General features: G+C 38.8%; 1 protein-coding gene across 4 annotated transcripts in view; it reads left to right on the top strand.

Moving 5' to 3' along the window:
- Positions 1-1,071: 1,071 nt before the first annotated feature.
- banp (BTG3 associated nuclear protein) overlaps positions 1,072-16,993 on the top strand; it is a 208,387-nt gene continuing 192,465 nt past the window's right edge. For 2 of the 4 annotated variants that reach the window (XR_014875346.1, XR_014875347.1), the window contains exons 1-10: positions 1,073-1,312; positions 5,516-5,594; positions 5,773-5,882; positions 5,974-6,173; positions 6,273-6,362; positions 6,527-6,699; positions 7,758-7,997; positions 9,955-10,113; positions 12,958-13,079; positions 15,256-15,327. Coding sequence is in view for 2 of the 4 variants with exons in the window: in XM_085168431.1 (XP_085024557.1) it covers positions 5,525-5,594; positions 5,773-5,882; positions 5,974-6,173; positions 6,273-6,362; positions 6,527-6,699; positions 7,758-7,997; positions 9,955-10,113; positions 12,958-13,079; positions 15,256-15,327 (1,236 nt within the window). In the remaining 2 variants the exon portion in view is untranslated. Of the gene's footprint in view, positions 1,313-4,414; positions 4,472-5,515; positions 5,595-5,772; positions 5,883-5,973; positions 6,174-6,272; positions 6,363-6,526; positions 6,700-7,757; positions 7,998-9,954; positions 10,114-12,957; positions 13,080-15,255; positions 15,328-16,993 lie in introns of all 4 variants that reach the window. The other 2 variants (XM_085168431.1, XM_085168432.1) reach the window with 2 other exon arrangements.

Here is a 16,993-nt window from a genome sequence, read left to right as displayed (position 1 = left end):
TCTGCATCACCATTCGTACTATGAACTGAACCTCGAGCCTCATCTGCAGATCTGAGTCCTTTTAAACAATGCTATCTAGCTTTACCTATACAGCTCTTAATGATGAAAAGTGCAACCACTGCTATGTGGAGAGTTAATAGACACTTAATATAGTGATTGTAATAACCTAATATCTGCTGCATTTTCTTATTCTTGTATTACCCAGTGGAACAGAAAAATGCCTAAAAGCAGTGTGTCAAATCCCTGCCTAGCTGAAAGATGGACTGAGCCTGCCAGTGGCTCCATCTGCTGGTCATTTGCTGCTTTTACTTGTAGCACTCACCACCTCTTCACCGCAGTTGTTGAGAGAGTTACATTTTAGTGCAAAGCAATATGCTCTATACTAGATATTGGCATATTCTATGATATTAATATATAAAATAAAATATATTGTTTGTATAAGTTATTCTTCTCTATCCTGCAACATTTTGCATGTATTATTCTTGCTCTATAGTTAACATGTTTATTTGACTATAATAAACACCTTTATATGTACACTGAAGACCAAACAAGTAAATGTAAAACGCTTGATAAAAATACACTTGCGCTTCAGCTGACCTTGAATTTTGTAATGTTTCAACTGAATTTGCTTTTTTTTGTTGTTGTATTTGATCATTTTTGCTAATTATCTGTCTCAGAAATAAAGATCAGAGTCATCTACATTGTGAACAATAGTTAGTGGCCTGCTTAATTTCTTGTGCCAAATCATCTACATAAAAGGGCAAATAATGTAGAGGAAAATAAACCCATTTACTCCAATCACTAGGAAACCAAAATACTAAAATACAGTAATATATACTCTATAAGGTATCTACTGATGCAAACAAAGACTATGATTAAATCAAGATAACACACAATCCTGAGGAGTTGGATTACCATGGATGTAAGAAACGTTTTGTGGACGTTTAAAAATTACAGGGTTAAACAAACATGTCATCCCTTTATCCAATCTCGGTGCTTGCCACAGAGGCTGTATTAAGATACTGTGCTTTATTTTCATGGGGTATCATGATGAGTAGTCGAATAAACTGTACAGTTTAATGGAACTCGGCTTTTTTCAGATTCAGATAAAACAGCGTGAAAAGAAGCAATCGTGCAGTCTGTGAGTGGCGTCTACAGCGGTGACCAGCGGTCTCCTGCAGACTGAGCTCCCTTGAATGAGCGTTGAGGAAACCTCCGTGTGAAGCACACGAAGGCAAGGTCTCATCTCTCGCGAGGAACGACGCCATTATCGGAAGCTCTACAAACAACACGAGAATTCACCATTCACACGGTAATATAACCCAATCTTACACGGTACATGTGTTGTGTGCGAGAATGAGGAGAGAAGCTGCATCAAAATCACATTTAATTTAGCGATTGCTTCAGCATTAAACGAATCTTGCATTACGCTCCAAAGGCCTTTAGGCCCAACTAGCATGCTAACTACCACGCTAGCTTAAATAGCGTCTCCTTTAAGTTAGCATGCAAGCTTTCAAATCCGATTTTGTAGCGGCAGCTAACATTAGCTGCTAGTTATGATTCTGCTGACGCTAATTAACTAATGAAAAATAAATAAAATATCTGAAGTACAGTAGTTTTGAACCGTATGTCGAGTCGCATTACATTATATACATAACAAATAGATGCTCCAAGTTAGTTTTCCTCCGTTTATTCGCCTGTGTTTAGCATCGTCAGACCCCCGCCCAGTTAACTAACCAATCTAAAGCTCGTTAGTTTGGCTAGTAGACGTTTACCAGCTCCGTTCCATTTCTTTATATTTGTAAGCTAAACTGTAGTAATCTAGGCTAAGCAGCTAAAGTCTACAGAAAATAGTCTGAAACAGCTGTGTACGATCGCGTTTCCTTATAGCTAGCCACTATCACAGGTAACGGTAGCCTGCTTAAAAAAAGCGCCAGGAGCTTTTGCAATTTCAGACCGTTTAACATAGGGCTTAATTTAGTTGAGCTACTCTAAAACTGATTTTCGCTCATTTTATGTTGGGCATAGCATTCAAATAAACCCCCTTACATAAATGGTGTGTATCTTCAGTAACAAAGTTTCCTTTGTGTAAGTTTAAGGACAAAGCACACATTTATTATTATTTTTTAAATGTAAAGTAATGGCGCAAACTATTACTCTTAAGCTGCAATCCATGCTTTTGTTAGCCACGTAGAGACGGGCCCACATAAAAATGTCATACTTTGATTATTATTGTAATTTTCCCTTATGCATCTATGCTTTTTTGCCATGTTTGGGAAACGAGGAAATGACTCAGGAAGACAAAGCTGCGAGATCATGACTCTGGATATCATTTCTCATACACACAACATGATTGTTAGTTTATTCGTGGCTGTTATGAGGATATAAGCCTTGTATTTACAATAGACGGATCCTTCTCTCACACATTTTAAATGAGGTGCTGTGCATTTCTGGAGTAATACATTTTTTTTTTCAATAATTTGTTCCACAACTGCGCTAAAAATGTGTTGGTGTTGGCATTTGCATTACAGCTCCAACATTCTGGAAACAAAATGTTGGCAAATCACTAAAGCAATTGTGCAGTTATGACACAAAGACTAAGGAAACCTTGAAAGTAGGCAAACAAAGCAGTGAAACAAATGAAAAGCAGTAGCTAAAATTCGATGAATTGTACAGGATTTTTTTTTCTTTCAATATTTGGCAATACATAAAGGCTCAAAACAGGACAACTTATAACATGTATTCAAGTGGACTGATACACGGATCAGAAGTTGCAAATACTCTACTGCAACTTGCAAAAATAAATTAGTTTAGAGTGTGTAAGTGCTAGATCTTTCTTGGGTTACTGAATTTGACAGTTTTGTGGGAGTTACTTTGTCATATATTTGTTGTATAAAGGTAGCTTATTAAAAGTGTAACCCTAACTGTATGAGTATGTATGAGTATTAGGACCACATTAAGAAAAAAATATTATCGATCATTTTAAGATTAAAGTCAAAGTACTATTATAAGGGGGAGAAAAATTATATGTGGCAATTACACAAAACAAACTGCCACAGTTGCCATAGTCTCTGGGTTAGTGAAACCGTACTTCAGAATTGGTTTTAGTAACAAGAAAGCATATGATTTCTCATCTCCTGATAAGTATAAAGTGATAAGTCAAAAAGATGCTGCAGAAAGATGCATCTGGTCAGATAGACAAAGACACAAACTAAGAAGAGTGGGTTTGTACAAAATTAAATGGCTGGTAATGGACAGATGCAAGGTTGTGTTGATGGTTTCACTCTTGTCCAATGAAGAGGATGTATGTTGTATCACAGAAGGGCTAATTAATTTGTTTCACTAATTCATCTAAACAAAGGATTTTTGTACAGGGTATAGAAAATATGGCAGTTTGTCTTGACACAACAATGATGATCTCTACGTTTCCACAACTTTATTATTAAAACGATCAACAGTATTGCTTTTCTTTTAATCGCTCTTAATATTGATAACATAGTGGTTATTATATAAAGCTACACTTAATGGAAGAAGACCTTTGAGATTACATAAGTAAACCTTGGGGTGCACACAACACCAATACTGCTAAGGTCAATACTTTATATTAATTTTTTCAAAAATAATGATTAACTGCACACACACAAACGTACCCAACCAAGTATTTGAGCATAAATTGTAGAACATCAGATACAAACACAGTATGTGTCATGAAAACTTGAGACTTCATGTAAAAGATAAATGGCACGAATGCCTTTTTTGGAAATCCTGTCATGAATACTTGACTTGAGGATGTTGACCACTGCCAGTGAATTGTAACTGAATGTTTCAAATGATGGATTGATCTGAAAAGCTGAGGCACACTGTGCGCTCAAATCACCGCGACTTGCCATGCTGTGACGTATACCCTGATTTGTTGTCTGTTTTACTCTAAATTCGATCATCATTTTGAAAAAATGACCTTTATAGTATGTTCGGTAAGACCTGAAACAAGTGGTTGACTCTATAAATTCAAAATCAAGTAAGCAGCGGGGTAGTTTTTCATGCATCTTTTTTTTTTTGGTTTTGCATTTCTTCTCTGCCAGGGGTAGTAGTTCTTTAGCAGCCAACACAAAGTCAGCTTTTGAGACTAAAGGTTGTTATTTATGTAGCCTTATTACCTAATCATCAGTTCGTAAACCTTTGGAAAGTGGGTTGTTTATTCCAGTACTGTTTTAACAGTCTTGAGAGGAACACTGCCTCTTTAGTTAAATTGTTTCTCACACTCTGCTACACATGTTATTTAGTGTATTTAGTGAAAGCAGTGTGCATGCAGCTGCAGGCCTCAGTCATCGTCTTCACCCACTGCTTTGTGGTTACCTACACTTTGGCTACTTTAAGAGTCCAATACACGATACTTCTCTTGCATGCAAAACAGAAGAAAATAGACTTCAAACTGAAGAAGGTGCCCAGGGCTGTCGTTATGCCTAAAAATGTGAGTAGAATGTCAAAGGCAGCTTCACTGCTGCTTACAGTGAAGGGAAATACACACACAGAAGCATTCTTCCTGCAGCCACAGGTGTCTGTGCATGATTTTTTTTAATATACCTTATCGTGATTTATCTCTGCACGGCACTATTACATGGCACTAAAGAGTTTAATTTGCAAAAAGTTGTATGTTTTTGTGAAGAGATTAAATTAAATTTCAGTCCAATTCAATTGAGTGTTATTTAAAATGGTACCATATAAGAACAACAGTTGCCTCACAGCACTTGATCCCCACTGATCTCACCTGGACCCACAACACAAATGCCCTGGTAAAGAAGGCCCAAGAGTGGCTGCACTTTCTCTGTGTCCTGAGGCAGAATAACCTGAACCAGAAGCTGCTGCTGGCCTTCTACCACTCTTCAGTGGAGAGCGTGCCCTCCTACTGCCTGGATGTTTGGTATGCAGGGGCCACTACTGAGAAACCTGTTTGACCGGCTGCCCTCTGGTCCGTGCCTCAGTTGAATCAGGTCCCACACCTCCGGATTCACAAACAGCTTCTTCCCCTGGGCTATTCAGACTGTTAACAAAAACTATCCCCCCACACCTCACCAATCTGAACCATCGTCCGAGTAACTCTCATCACTCAGGCCACTCACATACGGACTCTATACTCAGGCCAATTCCTTTAAACTACTTCCAAGCACTCTGTTCTCCAATGTGTGCCTTTCTCTTATATTTGTATATATTCCTCTAATTGGTATATTTCTCCTGTTTACTATTTATTCCTGTTGTCTTACTATTTATATTTTATTCCTGTGTAGTTGGCATGGAGCACCCATATTTTCGATGTACATGTACAATGACAATTAAGGACTATTCTATTCTATACAATAATACAAAGAAAACAGAAATTCCCTACAATCATATTGCCCACTGCTAATGTGTAAATAGAAACAGACATAGCAAAAATATATTTTCATTTATATAAACATATCAGTAAATGAATATTTTAATGTCTTTTTAAGTTGAACATGTTCTTCCTGCATTTCAGCGGTGAACAATGTCTGAACAAGAGCTGAATGAAATTGTGCAAATAACAGTGGAGGACTTTAACCAGGAAAATCGTACTGGTAAGATTCCTTTGCAAAAAAAATGTCATTAGACTCTTCTTATAATATAAGGTTAGGATTAAGCAGACAGTTAGTACTTTTCTCCTGTGTAGAAGCACACGTTCACCCTTGAAGTCAAATCTAACAGGATGGTTTGGTGTGTTGTTTTGAGGGTGTCTTTTCCTTTGATTCATGGCAGACATGATGGACAATCACGAAGATGATGAAGAAAGGTCTCAGAAGAAAAGAAGGAAATTAAGCAACGGCCAGGAGAATAACAATAGCAATCAAGATATCGCTCTTATTAAGGTAGCAGCTCTTTATAAACCATATACTGTTTACTGGTCATACATTTATATGTAGTTGGTAGAGCTTAATTTTGCTTTTGAATTTTTTTCAGAACTTGTTGGTATCATTCACTGGATCAATCAGCCAGCGGCTGGAGGGAATTGAGTCAAAGCTGCAGTCTCTGGATGCTGCATGCAAAAACCTTGCACGCAAACTGGATAGCATGGCACCATGTGCCAGAAGTCCCATTCAGGTTCCTATGGTTGCAGGATCCCCTCAAGGGGCCACTCAGACTTGGAACAAAGTGCGATGGTAAGCTCTAAATGTTGGTGCCATATTGGCCACCAGTCAGTCAGGCAGGTTAAAAGTTCAATGAAAATGAAAATGAAAACTTATTTGTTTTGCTCTCAGTGTTGTCCCACAAACAAATGTTATTGTGAGCAGTGAACCGCCGAAGCCCTCAAGTCCAGAAGACACTCCTCTGGAGAACCTGCTTAGCAAGTGAGTGGCACACTTATTATACTGTATGTTATATCTGTCCAAACACACCACCACACAAGTTATGTCAAGTTACTGCCTTATCACAATATTTCAGTTGAGCTAATAGTCTGAGTGTACCTATTCTGGCCAAACAAGATCTGTCAATGCATTGTGTTTCTTTGCAGCACAGTGACCAGGAGGCGACACAACACCATCCTAGTAAAGGTCCCTGGCCCCGAAGAGAGTCAAGAGGAACAGGATAGTGGCTCAGAGGCCAGTGATTGTGTTTCCAACGGTGGTCAATCAAGCAATGCACAGAAAGGCCAAAATGTCACTCTCATCACGCTCAATGCAGAAGGTATGACCACACTGGTGAAGAGGCACAGAAAGGCACATATCTTTAGTTTCTTCTTAAAATTACAAAAGGACAAGTATATTACTTACATCGAGCCATAGGTTGTTTTTAATGCCCATGTTACTCATTTTCAAACTTAGTTCTGCCATGTGTTCAAAATTTCTGCATCACAATTTTTCTACAGTCGAGAGCAACAGTCACATATGGTGAGCACTACCATTACTGATTGTGGCGGGGGGAAGCTAGGGGTTTTTCAGGCTTTTTTTTTTGTCTTTCAAAATGACTTCCTGATCTTTGGCGACTTCACAGCAACAAGCCTCAACAATGTCACATCTGCAATCCCACTAATAGCAAAAACAATTATGCACTAAAAGTACACAGCGTTCAACATGTTCATCTGCGTCAACTCTCTAAGGAAAAGTCACTTGCAGTAAATTACCCCCTGACATTTTTAGACGTCTCAGTAATTGATTTTGAATGTTTTGTTCAGTTTTTAGTTGTTTAATGTGGCTAACGTGACTCTTTTAATCTCCATATTAAATAGATGGCAAACTGTGCTGATGTGTTAATTTCCCTGTTTTTCTGCCTCAGATGCTGTTAGGCATTATTCATGCCTTCAGTTGCGTTACTGTGTTTTTCAGTCTGAAACCAAGAGAAAATAGTTAACTATGCAAACTTAAATGAAGTCCACATTGTCCCATTGTTGTGCTTATTGGTTGGATAATTTTTATTGGATCTGAATCTCTTGGTTACCTTCAAAGGCAAACTATTATTCAACTTTGGGTTACCATTATAAAAATTTCTGTTAGTCAGCAAGTTAGATGTTACCATATGCCTAATGCATTGGTCATGTGGTTTACTTAATAGCTAGCATACACTGTGACCAAACAGCCAAACCACATATTCTGTTTTTTTTTATAACAAGTTTTACACAAATTCACTCACTTCCTTCTTACTGCCACATGGGGGTGCTGTCGTATTATATCAATTATCTCAGTGGCTGTTGCTGTAAAATATTTCTGTGCAACTCTTTGAAGAGCCGTTCCTCCTCTGTTCTTTAGATGATTATCCAGCCGGCACCTGGTTAGGAGATGAGAACAACCCAGAGATGCGAGTTCGCTGTCCAATATCTCCAGCTGATATGCTTCATATCAGCACAAACTGTCGTACAGCAGAGAAAATGGCGCTGACGCTGCTGGACTACCTATTCCACCGTGAGGTCCAGGCCATGTCAAATCTCTCTGGGCAGGGCAAACATGGAAAGAAGCAGCTGGACCCACTTATGATCTACGGCATCCGCTGTGAGTCTTGATAACATAACCATCTAATACTGGTAATTTTTGGGGGACTATTTGTGGTAGGTCTGGTAGTGAACATACTTCCATGACAAGCTGTTTGACATGCTATTTGTCATGCAGAGTTTGATGGAAAAGTTGCCAAACCGTGTAGAGATACCGTAACATTTTATTTGTAGGCTGCTGGTACTGATGCATTTTCAGAAAGTATTAGGAGTTTAGGGCTTCATGCTACCATGGGCTTTGGAATATGTTCTTTGGGAGTGTTTGTAAAGTTAGCCCCTGTCAAGTGCACAGAGAGCATCTGGTAACTACTATTTACCTCATGGTTTCTTATATACTAATAATTTCATTATGTCAGGGTTTGAATTTTTCAGTTTTTGATTTTAAGTAATAAATGAACTCTCTGAGACCTTTCCATGTTTCGTCCCACATTTCGTACAAAGCAGCACTGAGTAGAACACAGAAAATAGACTGCACTCTGTATTCCCAAGACGGGTTACAACAACATCCATTCATCATTGCACACATGCATTAATGTGCAACACATTTCAGAACATACCAGACTCTAAATGACAAGCACATGTCTGGTAGAAAGATCTTAATGGAGTCACTCTCAGTGCAAAAAAACTCTTTGATTCTTGATTAAGTGGAGTCAGGGTTACACTGGTAGGCAGATAGATATTTATGAAAGGCCTGTGACAAAAATATTTATTTATATAGCTATAGGCCCTTCTTACAGTGTTAAAAGGGTCTCAGTTATCTTTAAACTTTGCTCCAGAGTTCTAATGTACCCACTGTATCCCCCATTGGTGCAAGTAGACATAAGCAGAATTAATATTCTTTGTGAACTGCATGTAAGATGGTCAAATAGTCAGAAATCCCCTCCTCCCACACCTTGTCCAGTTGGCTAGGGGATGTCTTGGTAACCTTTTGCTGTAAGTGTCTGGACAAGGCAAAACAAATAAAGATCCAACAATCACAACCTTGTCACACCATGACTGGCCAGCTGTGCTGAGGTGAGAAAGAAGTATCCCCACAGCACACACCATCATGCCTTTTTGCTGCCTTGTAGTTTGGCCGATCAGACAGCATGGGTGTGTAGTTACATGTAGATTTGTTCAGGCCAAAGAGAGTGTAAAAGGTAAATGTTGCTTCTGGGAAAATGAAAAAGTCAAACCAAATCCAGTGTCTTAAACCTGCATTCTATCTTTGGGCTGCCAGGGGGCGATATATGTGGCTCCCGTTCTACGGGGAAATGACCCTCTGCCCTGATCTCTGTTAACACTTCTCTGAGAAGTTTATAGACTTGCTCAGTCATTTTGAGCTATGCTATATAAAGTGTTAACTAAAATAGGGAGGATTTCTGGGGTGTGTTCATTTGCTAATGAGGAAGAGTGATGTCACTGTAGTATGAGCCATTATTTGTTCTATGTGAGGTTCCCATTCAGAGGAGAACAACAAAAAAGAAAGGACAATTTACCTTACCTACACAGTAACTACCAATTGCAAATCAGGGGCTTTTACACACCTGATGTGTAAAATGTGTATGAATATGGTGTGCCGTTCACATCGAGCACACAGTTTCAGCAGGATAAATCTGCAGTATTACATGTTTTGGATCAAGTGCGATTTCATTTATTTAGATATTTATTAAACCCCCCCCCCCCCCCCCATTTTTTTGCATGTGGATCTGAAAAATTCCTAATGTTTTGTTTGTTTGTTTTTTTTTTAAGTATAAGCTATATGACTGTATTCTTCTAAAAAGTTAAGAATTAAGCCTAATGAGGAATCTGCTCATGCTCTTGCCACCAGTTGAATGTGTTAATATTTAAGTGTGCAGAAAGTACTGAAAAGAGTACTGAAAGAGACTGAATGAGACAAATGAAGTAAGGAATATTTCACTAATTTTAGGTTGTTGATTTAAACCTTAGGTAACATTGACCTCTTCATGCTCCCACAGGCCACTTATTCCACAAATTTGGCATCACCGAATCAGACTGGTACCGAATCAAGCAGAGCATTGACTCAAAGTGTCGCACTGCTTGGAGACGCAAGCAACGTGGTCAGAGTCTGGCTGTCAAGAGCTTCTCTAAACGAACACCTCGCAACACAGTCACAGGTAAAGTACAGGGTTTTGTTTTTTTTTTACCAGAGGCTTGTTACATAAGTATAAATGTTTCTAACATCACTGGTACACGTTCATTTGTCTTAATGTGGAGATAAATTTAGCTAGTTTCCTGTAATTATTCTCTGATCAAAGTAGAGGCAAAATTGTAAAAGTAAACTGCAGCAGAAGGAGACATCTGTTGCACACTCTTTGTTTTTATTTATAGGCCAGTTAGAAAACTAGTTTTCTGTTTGTCAGTGTCAGTGGGGCAGAAAGTGAAACCACTGGATTCATCTTTAAAAGAGCTCTGCAGTCACACAATCTCGATTTGTAAATACTGTTGATGGCCACAGTATATCTAAGCAAAACTATGAGGTCACGTTTGGTTTGAGGATGGGTCAACAGATGCACTAAACCAGATGTTCTCTGTACATATGCATGCATTTTTATTTGGTGAGTAATAAACCCACCCTCTGTGTCTTGTTCCACGCACATTCTCCATGCAGATTCTGGATGATGCTCTGAGCTTTTTATATGGTTGCTATTATTTAGATCACATCAAATAGTTCATTTGGGCACACCTACCTTATTTTCAAAATGTTTGAAATTAATTGCACCTGCTAATATTCAGGATTTTCACCAAGTTCCTGGAATGGCAATATGTAGATGCTAGACATTTTGCAGGTCCTTGGCTACATTTTGTAACGGTGTCCAAATTCATAATGGGGACATCTTCTCTGTTTTGTTTTGTTTTTTCTAATCTGTGATTTTCTTGTGTGTCTTTCTCTTGGAAGTGAATCTTCCGTTCTCTTTTCTGTTCAATCCAGCTTTTTAACTAATCACCATTTTACCTACTCTTAGCGTTATTGCATTCAGGCAATGTTGACTTTTTGTAGGACTGCACAAAGTGCATCTCTATATCCATCCATCCAACCAGGGGTAGCAGTCTAAGCAGAGAAGCCCAGTCTCCTTCTCCCTCCAGTTCATTCAAGGCCTTCCTAGGCCAGCCAAGAGGTGTAATCACCTCAGTGTTCCAGCGAGTAGACATCCTTATCACATGCCTAAACCACCTCTACTGGAGTTTCGATCTATCCTTTCAGTGTGTAGAGTACTTTACTCTGAGTCTGTCCAAAGTGACTGAACTTCTCACCCTATTGTTAAGGGGCCAGCCACCCTTTAGGGGAACTTTTATTTTTGTCACTTTTATCTGTGATCTTGTTATTTTGTTCACTACCCAGAACTCGTATAGACTTATAGACTCCTTTGCATCCTTTACACCCTCCAGTATCCTCCAAAGGATAAAGAGTTCTTTGACCAGGAGGAAAACTGGTTTGTTCTTCCTGAATCCAAGGTTTGACTAACGGATGGACTCTCCTTTCTAGTACGCTGGCATAGACTTTCCTAGGGAACGATTTTGACACACCTCATGGTTTGCCAGAATCAATTCAAGGTCGACTGAAAGACTTGTTCCATGGCCTCATCAAACTCCCCTCTTACCGAAGTTTTTGCTTCAGCTGCTGCCAGAGCCACACTCTCCTTGGCCTGTCGGTACCTGTCGGCAGTGGTTAGAGTCCGAAAGGCTAATGAAGCCTCATATAGCCCCTTCAGCTTGACTGCTCCAAATCATGTCCACCGTGTGGTTTGGGGGTTGCCATCACAACAGCCAATGCCATCAACCAGCAAGTGCACTGGTTAAGGGCAATACAAACGGATGACTATATAGGACCATGAATCGCACATCAGTGTTTTGCAGGAGCAAATATTAGTAGGCAAATTTGGGAATCCAAAATTGAGAATTGAAAAAAACACTACTATTATAATGGTTTTGGATAGATAGCCTTATTTGCAGCAAAGGGTGAATTAAATCAATTTCCACATATTTTTTAAAACTGCTTTTTGGCAGGAGTGAAAACAGTCAACAACCACAGAGACACAGAGTACCTTGCTTCATCTCATTTTAGCTATTTATTAGCTAGTTATTTTCAGCTACATGAAAGCCATTTCAAGACCGGAACCCAAAAGCAGATTCTGCAGATGGTTGTAATCTGCACACAATGCCTGCAGTCCTTCCCTCCCTGTGAGTCAAAACCTCTCACCTCTGACCAGAGAAATGTAAGACTGTAGGGGAAACCCAAATAACCCATGAGCACAAATTAGGTGTGGGTTGTCAGGCCCCGCCTTTATGAGCCACAAACACCCCAGAATGTACAATGCAAAATATTAGTTGCAAATGCATCCAATAACATACATCACAAACACAAATTAGTCATTTTGCATAAATCAGAACTGGAATATTTAATAATCAATTATCATATAGAGTCCAAAATTTCCTAAGCAAGAGTTCTTCCTCATGTTGCATATTTCTTTGTTTTCATGCTTAAAAAAGCAATCCGACTACTTTTCTCATTAATGTCACTTCTTGTAAATAGGTTTTTTATTACTTTATATTTAAACATTGAAAACGAGAAAGTGATATTTTATTTTGTGGCCAGGCTCCACTTTGGATGAGGGTACTGATATCTGTTTGACATCTCTGTAGATGCTGTTGTGCATTTCCATGGGATGATGGCCAGGTCTGGTCAGGGTTTCGGACTGCTGTTCTGATAACAAACCCCAGACCCTGAGTTTGGCTGCTACACCACGAATCTGTTTGATGATTCTCTGGAGTCTTTAATGTATATTTAAGTGGTGTCTGATACATTTTAAACACAGTAATATTCTGTGGATGGCCTAGGATGATCCAGAATTTCTTATTAGAATTTGGTTATGTATCCTGGAATCCATTGAAAGCTATTTCTCACCTGTTTTTACTGTGTACATGAGTGCATCACTAATCTTATTGCTTTTCTTATCTAGAGGAAGGAATCACAGAAGAAACGGCTCACATTGAGACTGCCACTCAACAAACCTTGCACTATACATTGGCCAATCAGCAGGTCCAGTTCCACCGTATTGGTGAAGATGGACAAGTTCAGGTGGTGAGTGTCAGATTTTTTTTTATTCCCAACTCTCTTTAAATTCATAAGAAAACATTTTTATCGATTGGCAAACACAACAGAAGAAAATCTTTCTGCTTATATCTCTGTTCTTTTCTTTGCCATGTGTGTACTTCATCTAAGAGGCCCTCAGAGCTGAGTTCATAGTGTACTAGAATGGGTCACACCACCCACTACAATTACCCTTACAGCATTCTGGAGGAATAGTGCAAATTATGTCAGTGAACCAGTGACTCGTGGGATGTACATGAACAGATGCTATGGTCAGAGGTTGCGTTCAGGCCCAGTACAGTGTTATAGGTAGGCGGATAGAGGAAGTGACTGGATCTTTTAGTTCCCTCAGCTCTGAAATCACCCAGAATAGATGATCAGAGTTAGATACCAAGAGTCACAATGTCAATATATTCAGAGTCCTGATGGGTTATTCAAGAAGGAACTAATTTATATTTTCTTTTTCTAGTGTTCAAAGTTCATTTGTACAGGTTTGATAAGCCTATGTGAATACAGTGTGATGAGTATTTCTGCTGTTTCTGGTTTGATACATGATGCATAGTTTTGGCAGTACTCGTGACAGACCACTTCCCTGGGAAGGATAAAAAATACAGGGTAGACAGGCAGGAAGTGCTTTCAGGGAAAGGTGGGAGAGAAAGATTGTCAGGAGTTCTCCCTACTTGCCTGCCTGAGTAGGATTGTGCAGGCAATGGTCTCAAGGATTCACATTGTTGAGTGAGAGAGGGATTGCAACACCTTCTCATCTTCTATGATAACTTAGTCCTGTAGGGAAGACCATCCAACCTTACATCTGAGTATTAAAGACTGCAGTTGAGCCTAAAATTTATTAGTACTCCTAATGCAGTAGGAGAAATTAATACTTGCAAAGAGTGATTGAGCATTGCAACCATCATTCCATAGTAACTCAATGTAATTTATCATCATCAAATTATATTTCCCAAAATAGAGCAGCTTAGTTGATTAGCAAATAATTTGATTAGATTACATTAGATTAGCCTTTATCGTGTCTCTCTTGGGAGAAATTTACCTTGGACAAGCCAGGGAAACACGTCGTGTAAGCTAGCAGATGCATACAAACTCTCATTTACAATTCCATCTATTAGCATTCAGTAATTTGATTAATAATGGCAGTAGAGAAAATTTAAAGCTATTTAACTTACAGTTTGGTACCCCGTACCCTTTTTCCTGAGGGCATCAACTCGTACTCATTGTAAAGGATATGATTTTTGTTCTTAGTGATAAATGGGGTCTGATAATGACTAAGCTTCAAATATCTCTAGAATCAAGGGAGCATCCCAACTATCTTTCCATCCCTTTTTTTCACATTTTGAATTTGGGGTCAGAGTTTGATGGAAAGGTTGCCAAACTATGTAGAGATGCTGTAACAGATAATAGATTCAACAATTGTCCTATAAAATAGTAACATAAGGCATTTATTCACTCCATGGACCCTAAGCCTTCTTAAAAAACGCAAGCGCTAAATCACGCACACACCCACTTTAAGTGAACACAGAAATACTTTTAAGTTGTTGCTTGTTCAACCTTCGAACTACTAATCAAACCCGGGCTGTGATCTCCAGTAGATCTTGATCTTGGATCGAAGGTCAATTCCTTATTTTTCTTTAGCTTTAACATTAGGTTTGAAAGCTTTAGTCACAACTGTTTTTTTTCTTTCTTTTTCTTTTTTACATTTTTTTATTATCACTCTACAGCACAGGTGTTGCACTCCAGGCCTCGAGGGCCGGTGTCCTGCAGGTTTTAGATGTGTCCTTGATCCATCACAGCTGATTTAAATGGCTAAATTACCTCCTCAACATGTCTTGAAGTTTTCCAGAGGACTGGTAATGAACTAATCATTTGATTCAGGTGTGTTGACCCAGGCTGATATCTAAAACCTGCAGGACTCCGGCCCTCGAGGCCTGGAGTCCGACACCCCTGCTCTACAGTAATGACGACTGGGAAAACCCAAAAAGGATGAATTAACTTAAAAAGACTTTATAACCACTGTGTGCAGTTTTGTTATTGTGGGTTATGAAGATTATATAAACATACCTTTTAACTTATTTAATTAAAAAAAAAAAAAAAAATCATATTCATAAAATTGTTCTAGCTTCAGCTATACCTCATCTTCATCTGTGTGTCTCAGATTCCACAGGGGCAGTTGCACATAGCCCAGGTGCCACAAGGAGAGGAGGTGCAGATCACACAGGACAGTGAGGTTAGTGTGCAAGTGCGCCCGTGAAAGAGGGGTTGTAAAACAGAAAAGAAAAATAAACAACCACCCTGAGTCACTTCTCTAGATTTATTAAATTCACTTCACTAAGCATGTATCTAAAAAGAATATGACTGTTATGTAGAACGATGGCGCCAGTGGTTGTAGTCAGCCGTCTGCTGATACCTAACTTTCTTTATTGTTTATAGTTAAGTCAAATTTAAGCAAAGTTAAGTTTTGGGGGTAGAAAATCAATTCTGTGTATGTTAGTGTGGGGGAAGTTCACAATGTTAATTCGTATTGTTTGAATTTAGTTAATGTTTGTGATTTGAATTGTTTAAAGAGCTATCTGAAATTATCCACAATATTTGTTAGAGCTGGAAGAATCTCCTGTTTTGATTAACAACCAAAAACAACCACTTCTATTCATTTTAGCTAGTCAATGGTAGGACTGGTATGATTTCCACTGCATTTGTTTAACTATAAACAAAGGAATGCTTGAAAAATGAATTTTTTGCACGACATTACATCTATTCAGTGCCAACTTCTTAGGGCAAGAGAACTGCTGATTAGCATAATATACAATGTCTTATAAGAAAGCATAAGTGTGGAATAATTGTCCTGATTACATTCATTTTACAATGACTGTTTAATTTTGTAATCTCACAAGCAGCTTTTTGTAGTCTCCAAACTAGTCTACTTCTACAAAGTAAAGCAATTTAAACAAGTTTATCAAGAACTTGTATGTTTGTTTTGCTCACACAATTAGCTGGCAGCTAGCTGCTTGTCTGGTGTTGCGCTAGACGTTTTAGACATTAGTGAATTTTAGCCAAAGTAAAGTTTTTTCAGTGAATGTCTTATTGTTTATATATGCTATCTGCCAGATTTTGCACAAGGTTTTGAATTTTGTTTTCATGTAATGCCCAGGTGGCTTATTTTCCCCACCACACATCCTTACATGCGCGCACACAACCTGTCAGTTGAAATCAACTCCAAACCACCCCGACTTTTAAAGAGGAATTTCCGCATCAACATCTTTGCTAATGATTTTAAAGGATGTGGGAGAGAGATTTATTTCAAGGCGCCAGTCTGTGTACACATATATACATGTAATCACATACTGTATATGATTCAGGCCACACATGCTTGACAGCTCGGCATTATTGCAAAAGCAATTGACACCTTAACCAAGTGTTTTTCTAATTTCCTATTCGGTTCTACTCCTAGAGGACACTTAGAGGAAGAAATGCACAATTGAAGGAGAGAGACAGAGTAAATTGGAGGCAGAAAACACTAAAGCCTTTCCTGCACTTTGTGGCTGAGCCCAGATTTTTTCCCCCTGTCTTTTCTCCTTCGTATTCCATGCTATTGTTTGTTTTTTGGAGTTCAAAGCTTAGCAACAAAGTCCCACTTCTCCCAACTGCCACTCACAGAATATGTTTTCATTAGGAACGGGCCCCTTTCATCAAAGGGATTGGTTTTAGTGTGCTTAAAAAGGAAATGAGCTGTTTGAGAGATTACACTGCTCTCTGGCCATATGGCAGCTGAGACAGTATTGCATATATACATGAGATAAAATTAGCTAGAGCAGAAACAGCTGAGACCTCAGGATGGCTAAATGTGTCTTGTATAATATCCTTTTGCAAAATGGTCCCGTTGATATCACTGTGGG

The sequence above is a fragment of the Neolamprologus multifasciatus genome, chromosome 7 (genome assembly GCF_963576455.1).
Source record: "Neolamprologus multifasciatus chromosome 7, fNeoMul1.2, whole genome shotgun sequence".
In the NCBI taxonomy this organism is placed as follows: domain Eukaryota; kingdom Metazoa; phylum Chordata; class Actinopteri; order Cichliformes; family Cichlidae; genus Neolamprologus; species Neolamprologus multifasciatus.
The sequence above is the reverse complement of the archived record's forward strand: the minus strand, read 5'-3'. Positions and strand labels throughout refer to the sequence as shown.